The 11,550-nt window shown below is 43.2% G+C and overlaps 2 protein-coding genes across 2 annotated transcripts; one reads left to right on the top strand and one right to left on the bottom strand.

The window, feature by feature from the left end:
* Positions 1–5,390: 5,390 nt before the first annotated feature.
* Positions 5,391–7,007, top strand: LOC106086778 (adenosine 3'-phospho 5'-phosphosulfate transporter 2). The gene is made up of 3 exons (XM_013251579.2): positions 5,391–6,352; positions 6,415–6,596; positions 6,659–7,007. Exons 1-3 carry the CDS (start codon positions 5,555–5,557, stop codon positions 6,825–6,827), a joined length of 1,149 nt encoding a protein of 382 aa, XP_013107033.1. The 5' UTR covers positions 5,391–5,554; the 3' UTR covers positions 6,828–7,007.
* Positions 6,903–11,068, bottom strand: LOC106086779 (uncharacterized). Its single transcript, XM_013251580.2, has 3 exons — positions 10,980–11,068; positions 10,685–10,925; positions 6,903–7,224 (listed from the first exon to the last, which is right to left on the bottom strand). The coding sequence occupies exons 1-3, from the start codon at positions 10,997–10,999 to the stop codon at positions 7,048–7,050; spliced, it is 438 nt and encodes a 145-aa protein (XP_013107034.2). The 5' UTR covers positions 11,000–11,068; the 3' UTR covers positions 6,903–7,047.
* Positions 11,069–11,550: the final 482 nt, after the last annotated feature.

Raw genomic sequence — 11,550 nt, 5'->3', positions numbered from 1 at the left:
CAAAAGTACGCGAATGACTTCCAGTAAAAATTTTCAGAACAACAGATGATTTTTATTTTGGTTGTGTATTTTCCTAAGCAAGCAAATGCTTAGGAAAACAATTGTTTTTAAATAAAAAATGCTGGCGATACTTGTGAGGTATTTTCCTAAGAAAAACGTCAATTTATTGGCCCGAGAGTGACAAGGGGATCCATTCGTCTTATCCGTGATCTCCGTATCGCTGGAGAGCTATCACAATTTACAGTGCTCGAAGCTACGTGGCGCCAAGTCGCGCAAGGCGCTGGTCCCAGACGGAATCTTTACACAGATGCTGAAGAATCTGGATCTGTCTGCAATCGAGTACATTACAACTGTCCTCAGCCTGTCTGAACCCTATTATGGTACTCGATATTTGAAAGATGGGCAGTGTGATCCCGCTACTGAAACCTGGAAAGGACACCAGCATGGGGAAGTCGTACAGACCGATCTGTCTTCTTTCATTAGTAGCCAAGAAGAATGAGGGACTACACCCTCCGATCCTTTCCGTTAGACAATTTCTATTCGCCGAGCATCATCATGCATTTCGAAGGCTGCATAGGACTACAACTGCTTCACCGTACACAAAAGTAGAAATAACGTTCTCAAGTCCCTTGTCGGCAGCACTTGGTGTGCTGACAAAGGAACCTTGGACTAACCACCTAATGCTTCTGGATATTGTGGCTGGATAAATTGCTGCGACCACTGATGTAAGGCTATGAGAGCTTTCTATTTGGTCATGTGGCGGCTACGGACACTGTGTTATCATTGAAGATATCTGTATCCGCTCACAATTGGCAGACCAATTTGCACTAATTTTTTCCAATCCCACTGTGCGTACCTTTAAACTGCCCAGCTAGACCCACTTAATACCATGGTAGCATCTTCCCTCTTTAACGTAACTCTCTGATGAGGATGATTCCATCAAAACGCTTATGAAACCGATCATTGCTCTTTTCATGGTGTCTAGAAGGATTTTACAAATAATTCCGCATATTTTGCACTTACCTCCTAATGTAGAACAACCGATTTGAGGTAAAATTACAAATACATTTGGCGAGTTTTCTCTACCTGAACACTATCTGCTACCATGAATATTCATTAAAAGTAAATAAAGATGAAACAAATTTAATAATTAAATAATATTTTTATTTTTTACTTACCTCTGCCTTTATGGATCCATTTTGGTGTTGGCTTTTGTATGTTCATGTAACGGCTGCTTTTCATAAAACATTTGACCTTTACAAAACATCTGTTCAAAGTTGCAAATTTCTGCTGGCAAAAAAAACTCCCAGTATCAATTTGCAGGTTCTCTATTTTCGAACTGTCAAAATTTGCTCTCTCTCGCTCTCTCTTCTGTTGGAAAATAAAGTACGCGAACGACCAGTAAAAAGTTGTGCAAATTTGCACAAATTTTTGAGTTCCCGAACACCAGCTATTAAGTATTTTTCCATGTCTATGTTAACAGCTATTCGAGACCATGATTTTAAATCCGCCTTGATATAGATTCATGACATAATTACAAACAATACATAATTACTAGGTAGAGTACAATTTATTCTCGCGAAGTACACTATCTTTCTACGAGATTTGGTTGTGTGTGTGTATTATAGTTAAGAACCATACACGCACAAACAACGAAAAATGGCGCGAACTATTATCATACACAAAGTCAGAGTTGCACTAATCACTGATTTTGACAGATAGTGCATTCAATATTTTGTTGTTGGGTTACTGCCACTACCTGTAAAGGAATCCCATGGCAGCCGGTTGTACGCACCGGATTGACCCGATGGAATCTTCATCAACAAGGGCTGCCGCCTCAGTGTACGTGTTCGTCTTTTTTCGTCATGGGAGAGGCACATCCCGGAGTACCTTCTCCGTATGCTTCTGGTCCGTGCCGGGATTGAAAAGAACCCCGGACCCTGGTTCTGTTCCGTTTGCCAGAACCGCCTTCATCATCGGTCAGTGTCGGTGAGGTGTAACCGGTGCTTGGAATGGGTACATTTCCGTTCTTGCTCTGGCCTAACATCGCTACGGGAGTATAGTCATACAGGCTATGTCGCTAGGTGCTGTGCGAACATAGCCAGCAGTGGGTCACAAGCGTCGCCGTCGTCGCCTTCGGCGTCGGACTATGTGACCCCCCCGACCTCTCCCGTACGGCAATTTATGCAACGACAGCACCCTAGCCCTAATATTGCCAGGCCAGTGCCGGGAAGTGTATCGTAAGTGTATCGGAAGTGTATCTTGCAGTTAAACTGCAATGGACTGCGAGGCAAGATTGATGTGATTGTAGATTTTATGAGTCGGAAGAGCATATCGGTCGCAGCGATCCAGGAGACAAAGCTGACTAACACCTGCAGCTTGCACAGTTGTCACGGCTACAATGTGCTACGTAAGGATCGCTTCAAGGAATAGAGGTGGGGGATTGGCCTTCGTTATACACCATTCCGTGCAGTATAGACCTATCTCGCCTGCGCTTGACGCTCGTGACCCATACATGGAATGTATGGGGGTAGCAGTCAGGTCTGGTACTGCCGAGATAGAGATATACAACGTGTATATACCGCCGGTTGATAGCTGTGTCCCGATTAATGGCCAGGCCTACAGCCCCGACATAAGTGGGTTGCTATCTGGCCATAGTCGTCTGGTTCTGGGGGATTTTAATACACATCACTCGTCATGGCATTCTCCCCTAGGTAACGACCAGCGTGGCATAGCTTTGGCAGAGCAGATAGATAGCTCCACGTTTTGCACGGTGAATGAGGATGCCCCCACTAGGATTACGAGGAGGTGCAGCAGCTCGCCAGACATCTCAATCGCATCCCCTGATCTCCTGAGTGACGTATCCTGGCAAGCCGTCATCTCTTTGGGGCCAGACCACCTCCCCATAATCCTCACCATCGACCGACCACCCGACTTCTTAACCTCTGAGCGCCGGACGTTCATCAATTACAAGAAGGCCAATTGGACTGGCTTCAGAGAGTATACCAATCGCTGCTTCAATGAACTGCCAAGAGATGCGCCAGGTTGTTCAACCGTCAATTTATTGTGCATCCCGAGAGAGACAGGGCAAGGAGGAGAGCCATTCGCCGTATTCGTGGTCTTCGAGCAGATGAACAGCCAACACAATTTACCGTGGGCGAAGTTACGAATGTCATCCGTGGCGCCAAATCTTCCAAGGCGTTGGGCCCCGACGGAATCTCTACATTGATGCTGAAGAATCTGGATTAACCTGGAGTTGAGTACCTTACCACTGTCCTTAACCTGTCATTGAACACTCTTATAGTTCCCGATGTCTGGAAAATGGGCAGAGTGATTCCGCTACTGAAGCCTGGAAAAGACCCGAGTTTGGGGGAGTCGTACAGAACGATCTCCCTTCTCTCACCAGTGGCAAAGACGCTTGAGGCATTACTCCTCCCGAGCCTCGTAGGAGAATTTCCATTCGCCGAGAATCAACATGGATTTCGGAGACTGCACAGCACAACAACAGCTTTGTATGCCACCACCACACACATTTGCCGTGGCTCCAATCAACCCAGGCCATGTGATAGGACGGTCCTCGTGGCACTGGACCTATCGAAGGCATTCGACACGGTCAGCCATGCCAAATTATTTGAGGACATCGCCAACACGTCCCTCCAGCCAGGCCTGAAACGTTGGGTCGCGAATTATCTGTGTGGCCGCCAGTCATTTGTGGAATTTAGGGATAAGAAGTCAAAACACCGTAAAGTGAAACAGGGAGTTCCCCAAGGTGGGGTGATATCTCCGGCTCTGTTTAACCTCTACCTATCCTCCATCCCACCTCCTCCAGACGGCATAGAGATCGTATCATATGCGGACGACTGTACGATCATGGCATCAGGCCCCCCACCCATTGATGACATCTGCGATAGGTTGAACGTCTACCTCAACGAGCTTGCCTCATATTTCGCTGCAAGAAATCTGAAGATATCCGCCACCAAATCTTCAGCCACACTGTTCACTACAAATACGCGTGAGGTGAATTCTGAGCTGACTGTGATGGTCGATGGAGAAATGATTCCGACCATCAAGTGTCCCAAAATACTTGGCGTCACATTCTCCCCACATGCCACAGCAATCTGCAATAAAGTCAAAAGTAGAAACAAGGTCCTCAAGTCACTCGCTGGCAGCACTTGGGGTGCAGACAAAGAAACCTTGTTGACCACGTACAAAGCAATTGGCCGGTCTGTGGTAAGTTATGCAGCGCCAGTGTGGTCACGTCAACTTTGTGACACACAGTGGAATAATATTCAGATCTGTCAGAATGCCGCCCTCCGAACTGCGACGGGCTGTCTCCTTAGTTCTCATGTGGACCACCTCCATCAGGAGACAAAGATCCTACCAGTGCGAAGACATAACTACATGCTGTCTAAGCAATACCTTTTGGGCTGTTATCGCAGAAATCATCCAAATCATCATCTTGTGGATAGATACCCACCGCCCAGAAGCCTTAAGGTAGATCTACACGATCTAGAGCGTGAGGTCCAGCGCTACAAGAGAGAACCTCTAGATCAAGCGGCATATCAAGCGGGTCTGAACAACATTCATGCAGTCCTTGGAGAACGACCGCCACCCATTGCACCCGAAGAAATCGACCTCCCCCGGCAAACCAGAGTGGTTCTGGCTCAATTACGTTCCGGCAGATGCAGCCGCCTCAATTCCCACAGAGCTAGGATTGATGCCGACGTGCAAGATGTATGTCCCGATTGTAACCAGGGACCGCACGATACACGTCACCTGTTTAACTGCCCGGCCAGACCCACTCGACTCAGACCCAGATCCCTGTGGACGCACCCCATCTTAGTCGCGGAGTTCCTGGGTCTTGACACTCAACAGAATCAAGCAGACGAAAGATAGTACACAATAAACTGCTACAACAACAACAACAACCTGTAAAGGAATGTATCTTGATTTCTAGATAGTGTACCGTAAACAGCTGAGTACAAGGTTTACTCTCGAAGTGCACTACCTGTCAAAGAGTTTTGGTTGTGTGTAAGCATTAAAGTTATGAACCAAAACACACCCAAACAACGAAATATGGCGCGAACTAGTAACATACACCAAATCAGAGTTGCACTAATCACTGATAATTGACAGATAGTGCACTCAATATTTTGTTGTTGTTTTTTACATACTTACCTTTGTTATTGGGCAACTGCCACTACCTGTAAATGAATGTATCTTGATATTGAGCAAGGTTTTGCACCACATAGCTCTCTTATTGCAACTTGGCACTGATTATCTAACTAAAGCAAAAATAATACAGACCTAAAAACAAATGAAGCATTTAACCGATAACTCATAATCGATTAAAATACAGTTATCATTTAATGGTTATAATCGAAACCGATTTGCCATTCGGCAATGTAAACAAATTCAGTGAAGTGATAAGGTATTCCGTGTGTTGACGTTGAAGAAATCAATTGGTATTATAAAATGATTTGGAGTTGGTTATAGTTTATATTAGGAAAGAAAACAAAGGGGTTGCGCATAAGTACTTCAAAAGAAACACAGAATGAGTAACAGCAATATAATACAAATAGATGGCAATAATGTTACCAATGGCGGTGTGCAACAACGGAAATCTTCCATCGGTGGTGGGGATCCACCTGAAATGAGAATACTTTGTTTTGAATTAACATACTATAACAAAACAACACAATTCCTATTAAGCTGTGCTGGAGTCTTTGTGCTATACTTACTTTATGGATATTTGCAAGAGTTAATCTTCACCGAGGAAGAATTCAAATCATATGGATGGTTCCTTACACTCATTCAATTTGGTTATTATATATGTTTCGGTGTTGTGGAGCGTAGCATGGAAGCGAGACGCAGTGGTGTGCCCGCCATGCAAAGAAACATACCCATGGGAACGTATGTGATACTGGCCGCATTGACATTGGGAACAATGGGGCTGTCAAACTCTAGTTTAGGGTATCTTAATTATCCAACACAAGTTATATTTAAGTGCTGTAAATTGATACCGGTAATGATTGGAAGCATTCTCATACAAGGAAAACGTTATGGCTTTTTGGATTTTACTGCTGCACTTGCTATGTGTATTGGTTTGGCTTGGTTTACTTTGGCCGATTCACAAGTTTCGCCGAATTTCAATGCCTTTGGGGTGGCCTTGATATCCTGTGCATTACTGTGCGATGCTGCCATTGGAAATGTCCAGGAGAAGGCAATGAGAGATCATAAAGCTCAGAGCAGTGAAGTTGTATTGTATTCCTATGGACTTGGATTTGTGTACTTGTTTGTTATTATGATGGTAACTGGCAATTTCTTTAATGATTTTGCTTTCTGTCTACAGGTGAATGAGTGAAGCTTTGCTAAGAACATGTTATTGTTATAAATATGTTACTATTTTTTTAGCATCCTCGAGAATCTTTTGGCTATGGTTTCCTATTTAGTCTTTCGGGCTACCTAGGCATTCATTTTGTTTTGGCTTTGGTGAGAAGCAGCGGGGCTCCGGTTGCTGCTACAGTAACCACTGCTCGCAAAGCAGTGACAATAGCCATATCCTTCATATTCTTCAGCAAACCTTTTACAATACAGTAAGTGGTTTATTATTTAAATTTACCACACCTTGTCAACAACAAATTTGTTTTGATTTCAGATATGTTTGGGCTGGCCTAGTAGTTGTCCTGGGTATTTATCTTAACGTCTATAGCAAGAAAAATAAATTAACCCTTAACGATGTAAAACAAAAGGTCAAACAAATTCTATCAGCCCTGGGATTATATGGACGCAACTCCATAACGCGTAAATATTTAGTGGATGTCTAAATGATATGACTCTTTTGTATATAGACAAGTTTATACCCACATATAATGGTAAAACACAATACTATACATACCAAATTGTACTTTAAGTTCATATTTTTCTTTTGTTATATTAAGTTCTTAGCAACGAAAGTAAAAAAACATTTGTTTTAATAATAAAGTAAATCGATCATATGAGGCTAATGCTATTAGTTTTATAGATTTTCCTATGATATATGATTTCTCAGCCTAAGTCGAATTCCATGACTCGTTTAATCATGTCTTGTCTTTCTTTGGCCGAATCAATTTGACCCACCATACGATCAAGATAAGTTTGTTGATGCTTTATGATAAATTTATTGCATTGCATTATCGTGGCTCCTGTATAAATTGTACGAAATTTCGCTTGAACATCTCCAATCTACAAAAAAGAAGAACATTTTGTATAACATTAGTGGCAATAGCATGATAAATTTGTTGAAAATAGGAAATTTTGACTGAAGAGAAAATTTCGAAGAGCAAAAAATGGCGCTTATAGATCAATAAGCTTTACGCCCTACTAGAAACTATGGAGCGTAAAGTGGACACCATTGTATGGTAACGAATAGGATACCATGCGAGTTGCTTAATATCAGACAACACGTCTATGTCAAAGGGAGGTAAGCGGTGACTGCCCTTACGGAGTTTGTGCAGAGAATGGAGGAGTCTTTCGATGGGAAAATGTATACGTTGGTACCTTATAGAAATGACCCGATGAAGTCCTTCATCGGCAAGGGCTGCCGCCTCAGTGTACAACACACTGCTACAACACCAACAACATATAGAAATGGGGGACTATGACAGATCGGATGCTGGAGGCTCTCTACTCACTAGGCAGAGTGATCAAGATCATGACATTTTAAGTGAAAGGTATCTCCGGGTAAGAAAAAGTCAAAGGCCAAGAAAGCAAGATATGCCTATCAAAGGGTTTGATCTGACGTAGTAAGACTTGTCGGTGAGAGCGAGTCCGATCTCACACAAAGGGGAAAATGGACTAATCAGACTCAACTGAAGAAGGTTTTTTCAACACCCTGGAAAAGAGATCGAAGGAACTTGGTCAACTTTCTCCCTGTGGATGATCGAGCGGCGGCACTCCTCCGCCAGTGGTCGAGTCAGTGTAGGGAGCTAGCTCATTCACATACGTTGGGATCGGGAAGTGGGGCAACTGCTCAGTATCTGCTGTGGCTACATGGCCAGAAACTGCCCTGTTACAACGAGGGGGACTACTGTCTCTTGGATCAGACCTTTGCCAGCATTCGAATAACCGTTTACTTCAGGGAATCATGTAGGCGACTGGACGGTTGCAACGTCTTTCAGGCGGAGATCCTAGCTGTAGTGCAGCTTGGATCAGACCCCTGCCAGCATTCGAATAACCGTTTACTTCAGGGAATTGTGTAAGCTTCTAGACGGTTGCAACGTCTTTCAGGCGAAGATCCTAGCTGTAGTGCATTCACTGAAGACGACCAAAGCGGGAGCTGCTGCCCCATCATACTGTCACGATATACATGCGTGGACGGTTAGGAGATGCTGAAAGAACACCGATGTGGACGCTTTCTACGACGGCGGCGCAACCAGGTTTCAGGTTAAAAAATGTAAAAAACTTCTTCGAATCAAGAGAAAGTATGTCAAGGCTCTGCTGACGATGAACAGTTCAGGAATGGAACAGTGATGAGCTCGTATGAAACGTGCTTTGACGTTCTGGGTTGCAGGGTGGCGAAAGCACTGTGGCCGAGTATATCGCGAAACAGCAAGTCCCTTACTTTGGGGCTGAGAAAGCATGACTAAGGACTGATGGGTTGTCCTGATTGGTTATTGCAAAGTTAAGTGCTTGGCTTAGCGTTTGGCACAGAGAACGACGTATTTCTGCTGGCTGTGCGATGACAAGTAGAAGTGGGAGACAGTTGAGTGGTCATCTTTTGCTTTACTGCCCCGCAATTGCGAGAAGACAGAGGACAATTGGCGATCAATTTTTTCCGTATCCCGCACGGGATAGTTGTTAGCACCACACAGGCTGGAAGATTGAGGTTCGATCTGTTTAGTGTTCATTGCTGTCACGACAAGCTTTGCTGCGGTCTCGGGCTCGTCCACAGGTTGCGGATGCTGGAATACGCCATACGGAGTAGCGGAGACTTAATAAGAGGCCGGGCGGCACCGGCTCTTGCACAAATACGGAGTGCGATGATGCTCGATATGACAAGGCGGGTTATTGGCGCCGTTAAATAACCAATGGCCACCTTGTTTTTGCGTCGATCGGTTCTTTGGACCGGAACAAGTTTGCTCACATACTGAAGTTTGACGAGGATCGCCACCTCCACATGAAAATGTGCCTACAACAAATCTCAAATTTCCCGATTTGAGCCCCTGGAAGCCGCAATTGTTGTCCGATATGGCTGAAATTTAGCAAATGGCGTTCTGTTACAACTTTCAATAACCGTTCCAAATATAATCCAAATTAGCATTTACATTGTTATAGCTTCCTGCTCGATATGACAATGGGAGTTATTGGCGCCTTTAAATAACCAATGGCCACCATGTTCCCGCTGCTATCGGTCCTTTGGACCAGAACGAGCTTGCTCATCTGCAGGAGCTTGACGAGGGTCGCTTCTATGTGCAATCCCATAGCAGCTGGTTGTACGTACTGAATTGACCCGATGAAGACATTCACCGGCAAGGGCTGCCGCCTCAGTGTACAACACACTGCTGCAATAACCACTTTTTATGTGAATGACCGACTTTCGTAAAAACCCACTGCTTGGGATGCTGTTCAAGACATGAAACAACTTAGAGGCATGTGATGTAAGAGTATTAATGATTATGTGGCTGGCACAGAAACTCTGGCATAGGCTTTTCGAATTTAAAACGCACGATTATCTGATTAACAGCTTAGGTGTGTGCCCGAAAACCCATACACTCCTCTTCAACCTAATTAAACTTTGCCTGAACTCGTCACTGAATAAATGCAGTGTATCTTCTTTGTAACATATGGAGTATTTGTTTGTATTTTTTTCATCTTTCGTCGACTAGTGTATGTTGACAATGCTTGATTCTTATGTTTTTCTATTGGGACAATCAAAATGTCTCTGATTATTTTATCTTTTATTGGAGGTAAAAAGCTCTTATTGTGATCGATACTTTCAAAATTCTTTAGAGCGAGCATACACATACACAGAAGCTAGCTATGAACGCAACAGAGCCAAATACTTCATGCCCCAATTAAATACGGGGACTATATTGCTGCTCAATGAGAACATTTGGAGAAACCCTTTTCTAGAACAGTTAGCATGGTAGCAGTGGCAAACATACATTTGAATTAGTGACTGATGTTGTTGTTGTTGAAGCGATCCTCTTCAAACTCGTTCCTGTCTATAGGACCGATCATCGCGGGTTATTAAAAGGTGTCATTAACTCGCCTTGTCATATCGAGCATCATAGACACTCAGTATTTAAGCAAGAGTCGGTGCCGCCCAGCCTCTCACTGAGACTCTCCACTCGACACCGCTGATTGTCCGCGACTGCAGTTGCAGCTACTCCGTATGGAGCATTCCACTATCCGCGCCAGGTAGCTCTCAGCTGAACTTCTCCGGATGACGATGACCAACACACAGGGATCGAAGCTCAAAGTTCCGGACGGTGTGGAGGTCATTGTCATTCCGTGCCGGGCTAGTGACAGTATTGAGAGTATAACGCCTAGTCAGAATAAGCTATAAATAGCGGTATAAAAAATCGGGATCTATTTTTCTCTACCAGCACTATGATCATAAGTCAAAAAAGCGAAGAACCTCCCTAATCCAAACGAAGGTGTAAGCTGGATATTCCGTTTAGCAAAACAAAAAAAAACTTACCGAAACAATCAAAGGCAATATACTGGTCACAAATCTGTAGGAGTGATGTGAACATCGAAAAATTGCTATTTTTGTTCTTTCATTGCAATATTTCACACGAAACCCATGTTCCAGCAATCCCAATCCATAAATACCATAGTATTTTTGTACATGTGACAGCAAACATTTAGCCAAAATTTGTTCTTTCAAATAAAGCACCTTCTGTTCTGCATTTTTAGGAATAATCTGTACAACAATATAACTAAAAAAAGATCGATTAATATAAAAGAAATGTATATATTGCTGGAAAATTCACCGATTTTTAATGCGAACCATTATATTTTATTGTTTATGAATTTTGATGATTTTTATATTGCGGTTCAAACGTCACAACAAACACTGTCAGCTGTATTCATTGATGCAAAAGCAGTGTTGCCGTCCCTTGTCCTTAAATTTTGAATCCCCAAATTTCAATGAATATCCCCTATAAAAAATCCCAAACAATTTAGAAAGGCTTTTTATTAAAAAAAAATATTATAAAAACTAATTTCTTGGACAAAAATATCTTTTACTGACGGTCAAACCGACTTAAGATGTACGTCACATGTAGGCCCGTGCCTATATAAAATTTTTGAGGTTGTAAAAAATAGACAGAAATATAGGCTGTTTTTTTAGAAATATACATTCAATGCAAGTAAGTTGTACTGGAAAGATAACAATTGACAAGTTGGACTTGACAGATTGTTAACAAAGCATCTTTTGGGTATTGTGGCTAGATAAATTGCCACGACCACCGATGTGAGGCTAAGGGAGCTTTCTATTTGCTCATGTGGCGGCTACGGACACTTTGTTTTCCCATTGAAGATATCTGTATCCGTTCACAATTG

This window comes from Stomoxys calcitrans, chromosome 1 (genome assembly GCF_963082655.1).
Source record: "Stomoxys calcitrans chromosome 1, idStoCalc2.1, whole genome shotgun sequence".
In the NCBI taxonomy this organism is placed as follows: Eukaryota; Metazoa; Arthropoda; class Insecta; order Diptera; family Muscidae; genus Stomoxys; species Stomoxys calcitrans.
Note: the sequence above shows the minus strand (reverse complement) of the source record. Positions and strands in the feature narration are given on the sequence as shown.